General features: G+C 41.2%; 1 protein-coding gene across 1 annotated transcript in view; it reads right to left on the reverse strand.

Annotated features, from left to right (window-relative positions):
• The window catches only part of SLC29A4 (solute carrier family 29 member 4), a 613,917-nt gene that overhangs the window by 441,233 nt on the left and 153,744 nt on the right, over positions 1 to 18,940 (reverse strand). The window contains exon 3 of the mRNA XM_075181351.1: positions 37 to 165. Within this exon, the coding sequence (XP_075037452.1) occupies positions 37 to 165 (129 nt within the window). The remainder of the gene's footprint in view (positions 1 to 36; positions 166 to 18,940) is intronic.

Raw genomic sequence — 18,940 nt, forward strand, 5'->3', positions numbered from 1 at the left:
ATCAAGATTTTAAAATTATTATAAAGTTTAACATACCTGGAAATTTTTGGTGAAGATAATCTACATCTGTAATGAAGCTGTTATATGGAAGAAGAAAACCAACTCCAGCAAGAAGCATTGCAAAATATATTCCATGATATCTGTCCTGCGGCTCTGAATTTGCATCTAAATGAACAAAGAATCAGAATTAGAATATAAGAATGAGACATTGCCAGTTTGTTCATATTTTATATTCATATACGAAGAAGTAGCCAAATATTACAAGCAATTTTCGGTGCAAAACCAACTTTCGACAGCAACCCCATTAACTTATGCTAACTTTATTTACTTATTGCCTTTTGATTACAGACGAGAGCATTTTATGATATAGTATAAGGATTTGCTATATGTTTTTGCTCATATTTAATCATACAATGTCAGCTAAAAATACATCCCTTTTTGCATAATCATCAATAATTAATGTCATCGATTTGTTTATTGAATTTTTTATTGCATGGTTGACATATTGATCTGTACAATAATGAATGACCCAGGCAATTACAAAGTAATACAATATCTAAAGATGCACTTCCCTTGAAAAATCCATTTCAGTGTTCTCATTGATTTTGAACATCATAGCATCCTGAGCAGTTTTGCAGTTTATACATTTCTGCCTAGATGCACACATGATCAAAAGGCAGAGCTTGGACCGCAAACTGAAGTTACCAAGTTACCAGAGGATCCTCAAGTGGGCCCCAAGCCTAAGTAGATTCCTATAACGTGACTGATACTGATACACATGGGATGATACAGGGTTAACATGACAAACGGTTTTTTATTGATTGTAGCAGCTTGTATCAAGTTCTAGGCTCTTTACACTAAATTGTTGCTGGAGTTTTGTTTATGGCTAATGGTTAATTTATTTCACTAGGTTTTAGAAGCTCTTCATTAGTGGGGTCTTGTCTCACAGAAGTAAGAACAATAAAGATCAGGGGGTAAATGTATGAAGCTCCGGATTCTTCAACTCTGGCGAGTTCAGCGTCTTAAGCGCTTAAATTTAAAGCGGAACTGCCTTGTAAAGGGAAACTTCCGTTTACAAGGCAGCACCGCTTTAAATTTAAGCGCTGAAGACGCTGAACTCGCCAGAGTTGAAGAATCCGGAGGTTCATACATTTACCCCCAGAGGTTCAAAGTGATGTGTTTACAGACTTATTTGTCAGATTACCATGGTGATGCTTACAATTTTTGGACAGATTTGGCAAGATTTAGAAATACTTTGGAAGTCAAGATGTTATAATTCTAGACAGCCCTTTAGTCCAAAACCCCAAACTTTCCCCTCTGCCAATTAAAGCACCAGTTTGTAAACCACCATCGTGATCTGTTCTAAGATTTATTCTTTGATGGATATGTTCAATATTGTTATTATATTTTATTATAAAGCACTAACATGTTATGTAGAGCTGTACATCAAGGGGATCATAACACAAACAAATTACATACATAGACATGAAAAAAAAGGAAAATATGGCCCTGCCCAAATGATCTTACAATCTAAGAGGTGTGGGGAACACATTATACATAAATACTTCCAGGTTACAAAATACAATCTGTCTACACAGGCAAGTCTTGATACCCATCTAAACAATGGTTTCCCAAGCCTGCTGTAACTGTAGCATGCATCTGTACCCGCATAAAATATAATGTGATATGTTGACCTGGGGCCCGATTCATCAAGGTATGTAAACGCATCCATATTTGCGTTGCATACTTTGAGTGACGCAGACACTTACGCGAGTGAAATAAGAACCTCAAACTCACAAAACACACCCTCCTGTGGTCTTCTACACTTAAGGGACAGAAATAAGAATCACAAACTCAAAAAAACACACCCACCTGCGGATCTTTAAACAAGGTACAAGCAGAAGCGACGGATCTGAAGCAATTGACGTGCAGCTAAGAAATGTATACATCACGCCCACACAGTTTGTATACACAGAACAAAACACAATGCCTGTGGCCTTTTTTTACGAGATAGCTCTTTACTGATTAATCAACTATGGTTTTCGTTTGTTAGTAATTAGCGTAATACACACTTTTAACTAAAACACACATTGTTGAAGGCCTTTCTGTGTTTTGGATTTCAAGTTGCCATATAGTACGCAAAATGCATGGACATGGCTACATTAAAAAGCACATAAATAATGAACCTTTACAACTGTATGTTGTACCAGAAATCCATCTGGGTTTTCAGGAAAGTGCATAGCATACTCTTCCATAAAGTATACACACACACATGAGTGTATACAACCTCCAGACAGATAAAGGGTTTCTCTCTGGATTAGCACTCATGAATGACTTTATAGAAAGTGGGACAGCTACCTGAGATTTGAAAATACACAAAGAACACCAACAATACAGCATGCATGCTACACAGGCAACTGACACTTAATAGTACTCTTCATTATCCACACAAATTATTGACAAAATAGCAATTTCACAGGTAGCTCAATGGTTAGCACTTTAGACGCACAACACAGCAGGCATGAGTTCAAATACCAAGCATAACCATAACTAATGTGTGGACTGTAATCATTATGCTAACAAGAAACGCAGGAACTTGACACCATGGTTTTATTTTTTAATTTTTATTTGTTCTACATGCTCAACCACATTGTAAAATATGCCCTCATATTTATCTTGTATTGTAAGAAAATCATTTTTGGGGGGTTACTTTCGAAAAGCCTCAAGGCCCACAGTTCACATGCACATTATTATTTGCATGCTGACATTTATTACTACGAATGGACTAAGAGGGGTGAGTTTGTAGGGGACAGCCTCCTTGGAGTTAAATGTAACTTTGCCTGCAGACCGACTTTCATCTGGATCCACGGCGTACAGGTTATGTGATGTACTTAGCTTTATCCAAACAGAAAGCTCACCACACTCCAGTACCATGGAGCTTTGCAACGCTTGCACTTCTGCCTTACACCACTTACGCCACTTCTGGGTACAGTTTCGATGTTCACTTCAATGTGTGACTGGCTTTGCTCTGACACTTGAACGTAACCTTGGACTATCACTACAATGACACATTTGATTTGGGGAAATTGGTAACTAGCAAGGGCATTTGACCTTTGGGAATTTATCTTGCACACAAGGCCTACAGATGCTATACCTCTTACAGGGGTGGCTTGTTGGTGGAGGGCACATGTTCCTTTTGGATGACATGCAAAGAGCAAATCAAATCCTTTTCAGCTTTCGAAATGATGATGGCGTTCTAAACCAACCATCCTCCCTAAATGTTACTCTTTTCGGATTATATACTTTCTCTTTTATCCTTACACCCACATGTTGGGTAATTAGATAAATAAAGACACACACACCAATGTTTTTTTTTTAGAAACTTATATATTTTTAAAGTGATTCAATGATTGTCAACTATTTACATAAAACAGAATATATACAATAAAATATATATATATAAAAAAAAATTGATTACAACAATGAGGCCCAGTAGGCCAATTTAAATCTAAAGTTGCCAATCATTTGCCCTAGCTGGTTGTGGAGGGCTTCCAGGTCCTCCACAAATTGTCCCATGTGGGCCATAAGCTCAGCTGCAGTCGGTGGTGGGGGAGGCCAATTGACAGCTTCCTCCATGGGTGCTGAAAGAAACCAAAACAAATAAATATACATCCCAACCTAATTTGTCAAACAGACAGGACTTACTAAAGATGTGTACTGTTACATTACTTTCAAATATTAGGCCTCTAGATACAAATGCATTTGGCCGCACAATAGACGTTGATAAGGCTTTGGTGTTGCATTTTGATAGATGTTCTGCATTCTGGTGTGCCCCGGGGAAAGGGGCGTGGACAGGGTGGTCTTAACAGCATTATACGCCCCAGGGCAAAGCACTACAGTGGGTCACTACCTACACAACCACTCACAGGAAGTTAAACTAATTTGGTTTAGATTTGAAGTCCAAAAAAAAAAGATTATTATTATTATATAAGTTGACAAGGCTATCGTGCCCATTTGTGTTGCCCCTGCCCTGCGTGCCCATGTGTTATGATGGCTCTTGCTGTGGTTTGAGTGTTTAAAGAAATTTAAATTTGTAGGGCCAATATGTTTTAAACCTGTAAAATTTAGGTCACCATTTCATCAACATGTAACATAGTAACATACATAGTTGATGAGGTTGAAAAAAGACACCAGTCCATCAAGTTCAACCTATTTTGGATCTCCTGCGATCCTGCACTTATATTTGAAATTAATCCAGAGTAGGCAACCGCCCATCTGTTTCAATTTTGAAAATCCCCCCAGACTCAATATTGCAATCCAATTTTTACCCTATATCCACTACTATCCTTTATATTAAATTAACGGTCGTATCCCTGGATACACCTTTCCGCTAAAAATTTGTCTAACCCTTTCTTAAACATATCTATTGAATCTGCCATCACAACCTTCCCTGGCAATGAATTCCATATCTTGACTGCCCTTACTGTAAAGAACCCCTTCCTTTGCTGGTTGTGAAATTTCCTCTCCTCTAACCTTAGGGGATGACCACGTGTCCTGTGTATGGTCCTTGGGGTAAAAAGTTCCCATGAAAGCTCTCCGTATTGACCCCTAATGTATTTGTACATAGTAATCATATCTCCCCTTAGACGCCTCTTTTCTAAAGTAAACATGTCTAAACTGGCTAACCTTTCCTCATAACTTAATGACTCCATACCCTTTATCAATTTTGTCGCCCTTCTCTGAACCCTTTCTAGTTCCAAATTATTTTTTTTATAGAGTGGTGCCCAGAACTGTACTGCATATTCAAGATGAGGTCTTACCAACGATTTATACAGTGGCAAAATTACACTGTCTTCCTTTGCATCTATGCCCCTTTTTATGCATGCCAATACTTTGTTTGCCCTTGCAGCTGCTGCTTGACATTGAGCACTATTGCTAAGTCTACTGTCTACGAGCACTCCCAAATCCTTTTCCATTATAGATTCTCCCAAATTAATTCCATTTAATTTATAGATTGCGTTCTTGTTTTTGATCCCTGAATGCATAACCTTACATTTATCTGTGTTAAACCTCATATTCCATTTAGCCGCCCAATCCTCCAGTTTATTTAAGTCCCATGTGTGACAGCAGGGATTATTTTCAAGGATAATGGACATCTCAATGCTATCCAAATATGTCCAGCAGTTATAGCAAATACTTACTATCTCCAAAGGACTCTGCCTTTTGGCTGCCCAATGCTGCATCCTCCGGACTCTCCTCCGGACTGTCCGCCTCAAGCACCACCATCGGCTGGCGCAGCTGGTCCTCCTCCTCAACCATCCACCGGCTGGTGCTGCTGGTTCTCCTCCTCCTCATCCACCACCGGTGGCTGCTGCTGCTCCTCCTCATCCACCACCGGCGGCTGCTGCCGCTCCTCTTCATCCTCCTCCTCTTCTACAACCGGTTGCCTGTGCTGCCACTGTTGGCGGCGTTCAAAGCGTGCCTGGTCTGCTGTGAACAAGGCACAAATATAAAGGGTATTGTAAACAGATTCTCCAGCGTTAAAAACCAATAGTAGTGCGATAATCATGTGATCAGACATTTTTAAATACATTCTCATTGCCAGCAGACACAAATATTACCTACTTTAAAAGTAATGAGCTAAACATGATGCACGCAAAGCATATAACATGATCTGTCACAAATGTTTGTTTTTGGTATAGGGATGTGGAATATCTCAGTGGGCTAGTGGTTAGCACTTTGCTCTCCAAGCACTGGGGTCAGGAGTTTGAGTTATGACCATAGCCTTATCTGTGTGGAGTTTGCATGTTTGCTCCATAGTTGCATGTGTTGACTACCACACTCCCCAAACAAACTACTGGGTGGGTAGTTTGGTTTTTGTACAAATTGCCAGTAGTCTGTGATGAAATGTTAGGGAATTTAAGTCTGCAAACTCCCATGGGGCTGGTAATGATGTGAATTAGTTCTCTCTGTACAGGGCCACTGAATTAGTGGAGGGATATCAAATACTTTGGATGATGAGTATATTTTTGAAATCATCCTTTGTTGGGACTACCTCACATTGAAAATAGGCAGTTAATTAATGATTGATTAGCTATATATATAGTACAGTAGGTAATCTGTTTTCATCTTATGGGACCTTCAAATATTTTTAAAAAACCGCAAAGGTGTTTGGGTTTTAAAACCTGCAAGTTAAATGTTTGGTCAATAATTACAAAACATCTGCCACTCTAATCTGTTTTTAAGGTTAGGTCAGCAAGTTACAGCACTGGGGTCAAGAGTTGGAAAGCCTGATTCAAAAAACCTCCCTTAATGTTCAGAAGTTTCTCCAAAAAACATTTAGGAAAGTAAATGGTCAGCAGACAAATGTTGGAGACACGAGCCAAAGCAGGTTGGGTGCATTGGAAGGGGAATGACCTTTATAGTGTGCTGGCACATTGATATGTACTGGTAGGCCACGTCAGGTGATTAGGGTGAACATATTTTCAAACATATAGCAAAGATATATGTGTACACGTGTTTTTGGTGATTAATAGAGAACTCACTTCTTCTAATCTCCTGACGCAGTTCCTAAAAGGAGCTGGGGCTGACGCCGGCGGAGATCACTCCGGCACCGCTGGAGCTGGACCACTGTGCGGTTTGTGTGGTAGCGCAGGTGGAGATATCTGCGGACCCTTTAGTAGGCCCACAGCTTGACTTCATTGATAACATAGCGCTCTGAGAGCACGCTATACATGCCCTCGGTGAGGACACGGAGCTCACGCCGAGAGAATACACTTGCCCTCATGTTTTCTCTCAAATGTCTACTCTGCAGTACTCTGCGCTCTGATTGGTTCTCTGAGCACGTATGGGCGCGCTCACGTCTCGCACGGATCTTTCTGACACCTATGTGTGTAATGGTTGCTTCTCCCTCCAACAACATGGCGCCTGTCGTAGGTGAGTCGAGTACTCTGTGCTCTGCAATTTGGAAGAGAGTGTACACCTGGTCTATTAATCAATTCATGCTTTTAAACCAACCTGGACTTAGCTTTCATTCCTGTTCAATTGCTATTTTGCAGGGCAGGCCAAGTGACATTAACAAATGTCAGTTGTGGGTGAATTTTTTCTCATCAACAAACAGTAAGTAAAAATTGATGTGATCTAATTGTAGTGTGATTAAATGTTTGTCTCACATTATGGAGCCAGCTTTTTAGGGTAAAATGTGTGTTACTTTGCTTGGCCAAAAATTAAAATAAAGTGGCCTTGACCTCAAAATGTACATGGAAAGTATACAATTTAATGCTACACTCTGCTAATGGGCTTCCCCCTAACAAGCACACTAATAAGTTGAATATAGCATTGATGCTCACATTACCTGAACTTGGCTTTCATTCCTGTTCAATTGCTATTTTGCAGGCCAGGCCAAGTGACGTTTAAAATTGTGGTCAGTTGTGGGTGATTTTTTTTCTCATCAACAAACAGTAAGTAAAAATTGATGGAAAGTATACAATTTAATGCTACACTCTGCTAATGGCCTTCCCCCTAACAAACACACTAATAAGTTGAATATAGCATTGATGGTCCGATTACTGCAAATTCACTTATTTGGGTGATTCCAAAAATACAAAAATTTTTAGTCTATACTCTCAATCCTGGTGGTGGATGTATTTTACAATCACCTGACATTTACAATCCCATTCTTGTGTTCCTGCTCAGGATTTTGAATGGGAGATAGATGAGTAAACTGTGTTGGCAACGTGATAGACAATGTAATAAAATATAAAGTGGAGAGTGGTAGTATGAGCAGAATGTCGAATTAGTTATTTTAGCCAAATATTCTAAAAATACAGCTGCCTAAGTGACAGTTGGATATATATATATATATATATATAGAAACAACAATGTTTTTTAGATTAAGGGACATGTGCTTGATACATAGGTTGGAGTCTGGCAAATGCAATCTGTAAGGGGGTGGGTTTCATTGCACCTTTCCTTTTCTAGAGCAATATGTCTGATGCAGGGATCAGCTCTGAGCGGACCCCAGGGCTGCCAAGCCGCCGGAGGCCAAATTTCTCAGACGCGGAGCTGGAAGTACTAGTGGAGCAAGTCATCTTGCTTTTTCACAATGATGATCGCCCAATAACGGGCTATGAACGCACACAAAAATGGGCGGAAATCAGCTCCAAAATAAATCAAATATCTATGTTCGACCGTAGAACGCAAGAAGTTCAGAAACGGTACAAATCAAATGTTTGTTCTAAAGCCCAATTTAGTTTGGATGACTGTAACCATAGTACTAGTTAGACAACTGTGAGTTTAATTCACCTTGTGTCTGTAAGTCAATTCTCTATCAGGGCCTTAGTTCTAATACAAAATCACCATGGAACTTTTTCACATTAACATGTTACGTTTTCTACATTATCCACGCTGGAAAAGGCCCACACATTTTACAGTGTATTTGTTTTGTTATTTTGTGTGATTAGCAAAAGTACACAATGAAGTTGCTTTTCGGTTTGTAATCTGCTATTTCACGGCATAATCTTTGTCATTTACACAGATGGGCAGACTATAAAGGGCGCCTGAAAGCAAAAATGGAGCGGGCGCTCAAACATGCCCAAGGAACTGGTGGGGGTCCTCCCGTGGATACATCGTTAACACCCCTAGAGGAGCGTGCAATTGCAGCAGTTGCTCTTGTTCAGATCGTTGGGGTGGGTAAAATAGACACTGGCTCTAGCCCACCCTGAACAGGAGAGCACTCTCCCCTAGGTACATGATGAGTTTCATTATTTAATGTCTGTTAATGTTTGTGTCTATATCTACACATGTGTCAACTCTCAGGATATGTCTTCTGTAAAACTTTAATGGCACAATGTGTTTGCCTATCACATAGTAGGAAATGAAATGTACACACTGAAGACAAAATGTCTCAATATGTTGGGCTTTTAGAAAAAGGTAGCAAAATAAGTGCCAATGTCTGGTTTTGTGGACTGTCAAGGCTTGTTTGCAAATTCCATGGAAGCTTACACTTTACCAATGCTATATCACGCGTGGCTAAAAATGTGAACAAATAAAACCTTTAGCGTTACTGTTTGGATTTAATATCTTCTTGTTTCTTTTTCTCTATCTACAGATTGTGAACAGTAGGCTGCTCCAGAGGTGCAGGAGCAAGTTGCCCGTGATGTGGAGGAGCCTCAGACGGATCCGGCTGAACTTGCAAGGGTGCAGGCACTCTCACTCGCATCCCAAAGATTTGAAGACGCCACTATATTACAAAACACTCACCTTGCACAAATAGCAAGCACTCTACCCCGCATGGAGCAACAACTCACCACTCTCAATAGCACTCTCACCACTTTCATGAGCACACACACCACTTTCATGAGCACACACACCACCCAAATGGCTACTCTAAATACCACAATGTCTACTATAGCAACACTCCTGGGTGATCTCTTACATGCTTACTCCCAACGCACCTCCGGCCCATTACATTCACCCATTTCACACTATTCATTCACCAGCCCCCAACCCCAGTCTTTTGTTCCTTCCTCCCTCCCTGGTCCGTCTGTTGCCTCCCCCTCCCTGGTCCGTCTGTTGCCTCCCCCCTCCCTGGTCCGTCTGCTGTCTCCCCCCTCCCTGGTCCGTCTGTTGCCTCCCCCCTCCCTGGTCCGTCTGTTGCCTCCCCCCTCCCTGGTCCGTCTGTTGCCTCATCCCTCCCTGGTCCGTCTGTTGCCTCCCCCCTCTTTGACCCGACGCTAGCCCATCTTTATTGTATGTCCTTTGCCCGTGCTTTTTCCACCCCCCTTGGCCTGCCCCCGCCACCCCCATTGTCCTGCCCCCTGCCATCCGCCCTGGCCATGACCCTGCACTTTCACAGCATCGGACACAATCTATTCCCCTTGTGAGTTTGGATGCTTCCTCTGACTCCTCCACATGACGGGTAACCAGAAGTCACACCCGTCGGTGTGAACAAATCACTACAAAAAAGAGGGGGAAAAAATGATTTTAGTTTGATTTAAAAAAAATTTTTTTAAGGTGTCAAAAAAAACCCATCTTGTTATGTTTATATTAAATTTTATATTCATACCAAAACTATGTGGTTGTAAATTTGTTATAACATATTTTAGTATGGTTTTTAAAATTCTATACTTTTTAATAAGTCTAATGACATTGTTAACTCAGAACACTGAGTCTACATTCCTTAATTTAATTTTTGCAACGTGTCTGACAAGACATTTATGTGTCAAATGGTAAGTTTATATCTAGACTAAGGGCCTGATTCATTAAGGATCTTAACTTGAGAAACTTCTTATTTAAGTCTCCTGGTCAAAACCATGTTACAATGCAAGGGCTGCAAATTGGTATTCTGTTTTGCACATAAGTTAAAAACTGACTGTTTTTTCATGTAGCACACAAATACTTGATAGCTTATTTGTACACTGAAATTTAAAGTAGATATTTGTGTGCTACACGAAAAAACAGTCAGTTGGATGTCCAAGAGCTCATTTGTCTCTTAAACTGCACTATCCAGTAGTGATGTAATAAATCACAATGGTCTGAGCCTGGACAACCAGTCCAAATATTTACAATACGTCAATCTGTATGCTTTTTGTCCGATTCTGCCCATTGTGTTTGTTTGCTTCTGAACACTTGCATACATACACTTTTATAGAGGCCAGATCAGTAGGTTACAGCTCCCCTACAGTAGTTGCTTTAATTAAAGCAAGGTCATGGTAATTGAAATTAGGCCCAAACACATCTAATTTTTATTTAGGTATGTTTGGATTGTTTGATAATACACAGACAGTTACCCATTTAGCAAAAGCCTCAACTATAAAACTATCAACTATGAAGCCTCACAATACCATTAATACATTATCTACAATATCACTCAGACATTAAACAGTCAAAGGACTAATGTGTGCTAGGGCAGACACTCTTGGATAAGATGGGGACCCTAAACAAAATTGTACATCGGCCCTTAATCTTAAAGACACTAACATTTAAACGTTTAGAAAATAAGTTTTCTTGCACAAACCATGTCAAAATGCAAGAGGTGCAAATGAGTAATTGGTTTGGCACATAAATTACATAATGACTGTTTTAGCATGTAGCACACAAATAGAAACTTTTCTTCTCATTGTACAAATAAAGTATCAACTTTTTTTGTGCCTCATGAAATACGAATCAATATGTAAGTTATATAAGAATAATGTGATGTCTAACACTTTGAAAGTACTGGTGATTTCCTTACATTCAGGGGCGAATTGGCCATACAACCTACCGGGACTTTTCCCGGTAGGCCGCTGGCCTCAGGAGGCCGCTGCATGTATTTTTTTCTTTGAAAAAAAAATAAATTGTAAGTCCCCGCTCCCCCCCGGAACGGGTGCTAGCGGAGGGGGTCTGTGTGATAGTGGATGGCTGGCCCCTCCTTCGGGACCAGCCACCTTCCTGAATGTGGCCGCGGCGCGGTTCCCTGTGTCTGGATGCTTCCTCCTATCAGAGCTATAGACAGGAGTCACATGGGACGCCACCTGTCACGTGATGCACATCCCATGTGACTCCTATCTATAGCACTGATAGGAGGAAGCAGCCAGACATGCAGAGCGCAGGAGAGGCTGTCTACATCTCTCAGACAGTGGAAGTTACAAGGTAAGTGTAAGTGGGAGGGGAGAGGAGAGGTATGTTAATACAGTGTGTGATTGGGGGGGCTTTTAGTATATAGATAGTGTGTGAGGGAAGGAGGGGTATGTTAATATAGTGTGTGAGTGTGATGGGGGGCTTTTAAAAAATAAAATAAATATATATATATATATATATATATATATATATATATATAGTGTGAAGGGGGTTCTTAATATTAAGTGCAAGGGATGGAAGGGAGGGGGGTTCTTAAAAGAGTGTGAGGAGGTTTCTTAATATCATTTATGTGGGAGGTAGGCTATTAAATTAATGGTGGTGTTTAGGTGGGGGCTAATTATTTAATGGGTAATATCTTATTTGTGGGATGATGGTGGGGAAATTTCATTTATTGGTGGGGCCTATTAATTTAAGATGGGGAAGCTTGGGGTCTATTAATTGAATGTGGTGCTGAGTTTGGGGAGAAGATGGCTATTTAGTAAATGTATATGCTATTGATTTAATTCCAAATAGGTCCTCAAACATTCCAGGATCCAGAGAAGCAGCAACTGAGCTAAAGACACCAGCAGCTACAGGAGGTGAAAATGACAACAACAGGACACACGTATACAGGTACACACACTGGGCACACACACAGGCAGACACACTGGGTGCACACACATACTGAGCCTCACCTACAATTTATTTGGCCCCTCCCACATGAGGCCTTTCAGACTTTTTTCCAGGGCCAATTTAAGTTCCCAATCCGCCCCTGCTTACATTTGCTATCATGTTGAAACAGGCATAGTTGTTACTATGCCACAAAGTATCCCTAAAGATTCTTTACACACACACACTGACAGATATGACTTGAAGAGAAACCCATCCTGAATGTGGCTTATTTTGGATACTTGCCCCTTTTAGAGGCCAATAGCAATGTTAATTGTATTGACAAGCAATGAGACATTTTTAAACCACGATCCAATCTCTAATTTTTACACAAACTATTTGGAGCATACATTGTAAGGGGCACTAAGCATGTCCAGTGTGTGCTGGCTATCAATGTGTGTATTCAGACATATTTTAGTAGCGCAAAAAAGGAGTATATGTGTTGGCCGTGAATGGAACATTGCATGGCTGGACCAATGATCAATATAGGTGATGTATAACATATTACAAATAGCTTACAATGTAAATACACACTGAAAAGGGTGGATAGTGGTTTATCTGCTGTCCCAAAGTTGGTTTACACGTAATGTGGATACGGCCTTCCAAAAATGCTCCACTAGCGTCTGACACGAACGCGTTTACATTGATTGTTTGTGTGGGTTTTGTGGTTGCCATTTGGGTGTGGGTCCACTTCTAAACAAAGTGGCAATTGGGCCAGAAGTCTATTTTGGCCCTGTTTGCAAAAGGTCCAAAGCTTGGTAGAGTTTGAAGCAACTCTTCTAACATTTAAGGGACATTTTTTTTACATAGAATATTTCAAAATTAAGAGGTTTGTGTACACATACCATGTAGACATTCAAGCTCAGAAAAGACTGCAAAATGGCTAGTTAACAAGCAACCACACATACAAACCTCCTAACTAACCATAATGGCTATTAGTTTAAATCCACTCCAGAGAGTGGGTTTGTAGGCTACGGTGTGTCTGTGGCAAAGGACAAAAGAACCACACATTGATTCAATATATTGTACAAGTAGACATGTTCCACAATGGTAACAAAAGCACTACGTATGGATTGTTGTGTATGCAAAGAGGAAGCACTGCAGTATAGTAATCAGCAAATACTGCCTGGGGACAGATTGGAGACACATTTGCAGGCTAAGATTTAGTTATTACATAGATGATTCCAAACTTTCAACCAAAAACATAGCAAAGAGGTCAGTGATCTGTGTGTGGCAAAGTTCCTTGGATGAAGAGCTGACAATCTGGCCAAAGTGAAGAAATACATAAGTAGGCTTGGAGCAGTGGAGAAATACTTCAACATGCAGGGAAACTCGATTTGCACAACTCCAAAATGCAAACCAGCTTGGACTGTTTCACCACTTGGGCTGAGACATAGCAAAGAGGTCAGTGATCTGTGTGTAGCAAAGTTCCTTGGATGAAGAGCTGACAATCTGGCCAAAGTGAAGAAATACATAAGTAGGCTTGGAGCATTGGAGAAATACTTCAACATGTAGAGAAACACGAATTGCACAACTCCAAAATCTACTCCAACGTGCCCTGTTGAATGTGAAACAAACATTTACTAAGCCAATATTAGCTCACAACTAACTTGCATTTATGTACCTAGTTGATGCCTTGGTGAACTAGAAGGTGGCCACTGTATTGAAATGTTTCAAAGGTCTTGTAAGGTTCTACACAGTATTCTCTAATACTGGCTTGTGTGTTTGAGCTATATCTTGGTTTCAGAGTGTTCTATTTGACAGGAAAGTAACCCCCAAACCCATAAGTAGCACACTTGACAGCTACATTTTTGTCATGAAAACACTATAGATACCAACATTTGTCAATAGCCTTCACCATGGCAACATCCACCAATTCCAATGAAAAGTGCTATGGCACTGAGGCCAGCACATTCGGCCTGATGGCAGAAACAGCCTGTGTATATATAAGAAACACAAACAAAGTGTCTCAAATGTGCACTTCTCCACACTGTAAGTGCTGTACAATAACATATAAACCTCACATGCCTGACTGACCAGTGTTAGGCTACAATTTCAATACAAATATTTGGCATTAACAGTTTAACACAAGGGGACATTTACATACTAGACCATTATGGCCTTTAGTTAAATAGCTAATACAAGCAGCAATTTTGCAAAGTTTGAACTGTGCAAACTGTACTCTACATTTCTACCCAAGCACGTTGATGTAGGCACATTAGCCACTAGTTGAAATCAAACACATTAAGGTGCATTTCACAAAAGACACTGAGGTTAAACTTTGAGGCATTTAACGAGACATCCAACACACAATAGAAAGCTAACTTACAGGTTGTCATTGATTTTACCATTAGAACACATGTAAGACATTTCACTATCACACCAGCCCATGTATATTTCTATCCAAATTGGGACTGGTCATACATTAGTGATTCATATTTTGAGTAAGCTTGGTCATTATTACAGCAGAGAGCTTTGTTGTTTAAAATTGAACAATTCCAAAAACTCATTTACCTCAAAAGTATCTCTCAACCACATACTGCCTGAAGTTGAAGCCACGCACTGCTTCACGAGGGGGGTCCTCATGATCTTCAACCGCCTCCTCCGCCTCGTCCACCCCAGCAACCTCGTCCATGACCCCTGGAGCCCCACTCCGGATGGCAATATTATGAAACACCACACACAGAGCGATGATCTTACAGGCCTTCCTCGGCTCATACATGAGTGCACCACCAGACCGGTCAAGGCATCGAAATCGCGCCTTAAGGACACCGAACGCCCTTTCAATGACCGATCTGGTGGCGCTATGAGCCGAGTTATAGGCCTCCTCCTTCTCTGTGTGTGGGTTCAAGATCGGCGTGAGGAGCCAAGGGCAGAAGGGATACGCATTGTTTCCTATGTAGAATGAGAGGAAAGACATAAGAAACAAACATTAATACAATTTAAGAGTAATAATAGACCTGCATCAATATCAAAACATACTAAAATATGAGTTATAGCTTTATTCTATGCTAAATAGTAAGGTTAATGAGTCATAATACTGTATAATTACCATCCTTTCAAAACTAACAATGTCTAAGAATGGCAGCAAACCAAAGTGCACTACAGAATTTAGTATTACACTTTTCACAGGACACATAACCTTAACTGTTAGGTCAGATTGAGTAATAGCCCTACATTATCATCAAATCTCCAAAATGGAGATGTCAGGCCACATCTCCATGCCTCTGTTGCAATCTAGACCACAACTCAGAATTACGAAAGGCATAGGAGTCATGGGTACTCCCACCCCATTTCGCAACCAAGTTCCGAATCTGGAGAGACAGGTCACATATGGCCTGGACATTGATTGAGTGGAAATGCTTGCGGTTCATCAAAGCCAAAGCATTTCCACTCAACGGAACCAGAGCCACATGAGTCCCATGTACTGCCCCTATGATGTGTGGAAAGCCAGCTATGGTGGCAAACTGCTGCTTAAGAGACAAGAGACACCTCATCGATTGGCAGACGAATAAACTGACAGAGCCGCGACAGGAACGCCCTTAGGACAACCTCCAGCACCTGGCTGGAGGTCGCCTGGGACATACCTGCCGCGACCCCGACTGTGGTATGGAACGAACCAGAGGCACAGAAGTGCAGTACCGCCACAAGTTTGGTCAAAGGCGGTACTGCTGTCGGGATGTTGCGCATTGGCTCAAGGTCACGCTGCACAATGCGCAGGGTGTTAAAGATCACATGTGGAGGAAGCCGATAGTGACGGACAACCTCCGCATCTGACATACCCAAAGAGGCTGACACGTGGCATGAAGACACGCTCCCTCGGATGGCGATGTTGTCATAGTTGCTGGTTTGGACGTGGCGGAGGAGCAGGCCCCCCGTGAAACAGATTGTGGTCCAACTCCAGGAGCCCCTGTATGTGTTGCAAAAGCCAGAGTTAACAAACCAAAAAGTAGGTGACATATTTCCACCTTGAGTTTTCTAACTTTGCCACAAATGATGCAACCAATACTTACAATATAGTGGAAATTCATCCTCAAGCTTTTTGTGGCAAAGAACAGTCCATAATTATGGATTTTTAAATAAGCAAAAAAATAAAAATAAAGTTGGCATTTTTAAATAAAAACAGCCCTATTGAATGAACAAACAGCACCTCACCATATAAAAACACCACCAACGTGCATGCAAACGTGATACTTACCACAGGCAAATCACCTTGTGCAAATCACATTAGTTACATCAAAATTGATAAGGTGTAATTGTGCAACACAAAATACAGAGTGTTAAGCAAACAGTGCATAATAGATTTATTGAAAATTTTTTAAAAAAACCACACTAAAATACCACGAAAAATACAGCATGCCCCTTATTAGTGCCAAACCCAATACATTTTTTATATGTTATTAAATTTTGCCACTCTATACTTACCACACACACAGACACAAATTTTTACAGATATCTCTGCTCATATCAGACCAAAATCAACGATTCTGACCAAAATGCCAGCTGAACTCAAAAATCTGTGGGGGAGGGTCAGCACGTAACAAATCAAGCCAGGAAGAGGGATAAAAATTAGTCTGTTCACTACATTATAGAGGTCTGTATGCAGTCCCTCATCAAAGTATACACAGTTCCGGAAAGACTCAAATTTCAAAGGTAAACAAACACTTTACAACTAACATTCAAAAGTAATCCTCTAACACAGTATGTTAACCCCTTTCAGCAGCAAGTGAAGTTACATAAAACATAGAGTATGAATGGCCTTTCTAGCTCTCCAACACCTAGCAATGCTTTGATGATTAATTAAACACATTTAACTCTCTTCTGAATCCTCCTGCCCCAAATCCTCCAACTAACATCAGTGCACAGGATCTTGCTTCCTATTTCAAGGACAAAATTGATAAGATCAGGCTTGAAATGGTATCTCCCTTGACAAGCAATCTGCTCAATTCCTTTGTAGCACCTCTCTTCATTTGATCCCACAAATGAAGAGGAAGTTTCTACTCTCTTCTCATCTTCCTACTCTACCTCCTGTCCTCTTGATCCCATTCCCTCACAAATGGGTATGTCCCCGTCTCCTGTGCTCATTCCCCCTCTAACTAAAATCTGTAATCTATCTCTTTCTACTGGTATTTTTCCATCTATATTCAAGCATGCAGTGATTACTCCCATTTTAAAAAAACAGAATTCTGACCCTAACTCTCTCATAAATTACCGCCCCATCTCCCAGCTCCCATGCCCCTCCAAGCTTCTCGAAAGAATTGCCTACACATGCCTCACACACTTTCTTACAGCAAACAACCTATTGGATCCTCTTCAGCCAGGCTTTCGCTCTCAACACTCCACAGAGACTGCGCTGACCAAAGTTGTCAATGATTTGATCACAGCAAAAAATAATAACCAATACTCTCTTCTAATTCTCCTGGATCTCTCTGCTGCATTTCACACTGTTGACCACTCTCTCTCTGAAGGCACTGTCCTACCCTGGTTCTCATCCTACCTATCTAATCGCTCTTTCAGTGTTAATTTCTCTGGATCCACCTCTGCTCCGCTTCCTTTATCAGTTGGAGTTCCACAAGGCTCAGTCCTGGGTCCTCTGCTATTCTCTATCTACACGACTTCTCTTGGAAAACTAATAAAGCAGCGGAGCGTTGACCCGATGCAGACAGGCGAGTTGACATAAGCAGGAACACTGTAGAAGCACGGAGACAGCGGATCAGCTGGCTGCAGACACGATGAACACTGGAGAGTTGCGATGAGCAGGACTCTGAAGAAACACGGAGGCAGCGGATAGGAATCAGCTGGTGCAGTCACGATGAATACGGGAGAGTTGAAGTGAGCAGAATACTGTAGAAGCACGGAGGCAGCGGATAGGAATCAGCTGGTGCAGTCACGATGAACACGGGAGAGTTGAAGTGAGCAGGATACTGTAGAAGCACGGAGGCAGCGGATAGGAATCAGCTGGTGCAGTCACGATGAACACGGGAGAGTTGAAGTGAGCAGGATACTGTAGAAGCACGGAGGCAGCGGATAGGAATCAGCTGGTGCAGTTACGATGAACACGGGAGAGTTGAAGTGAGCAGGATACTGTAGAAGCACGGAGGCAGCGGATAGGAATCAGCTGGTGCAGTCACGATGAACACAGGAGAGTTAAAGTGGTTTGGAAACCACAAACGAACAATAGGAATCAGCAGGAGCTGAATACACGAGGAAACACAGGAACACCTTCAGAGGCTCATGGGGAATGAGACTCCAAGATCAGGCCACGAGGTATAGACCACAGGTGCTTTAAATAGGGAGTGTTGCCTGATCAGCCAATTAACTAAAAGGAACAGATACCGAAGGTTTGAAAGGGCTGCACATGCGCAGACCCTCAGGATGGTGGACGGCCACGGTTCCTAAACACACGAGAAGCGGCACTCACAGTCCGGTGAGTGACAGTAGATAAAAATGCAAAAGTCTCAGTTGCACACATTTGCAAATATATGTTGAAGCCACCCACCACGCCAAGGTTATTTATTCATGTAGCCCACAAATATTTGATAGCTTATTTGTACACTGAAATTTAGAGTTCATATTTGTGTGCTACATGAAAAACAGACAGTATTTAACTTATGTGCAAAATAGAAAACTAATTTTTCGCCCTTTGCATTTTAACATGGTTTTGTCCAGGAGA

The sequence above is a fragment of the Mixophyes fleayi genome, chromosome 7, assembly GCF_038048845.1.
Source record: "Mixophyes fleayi isolate aMixFle1 chromosome 7, aMixFle1.hap1, whole genome shotgun sequence".
Classification (NCBI taxonomy): domain Eukaryota; kingdom Metazoa; phylum Chordata; class Amphibia; order Anura; family Limnodynastidae; genus Mixophyes; species Mixophyes fleayi.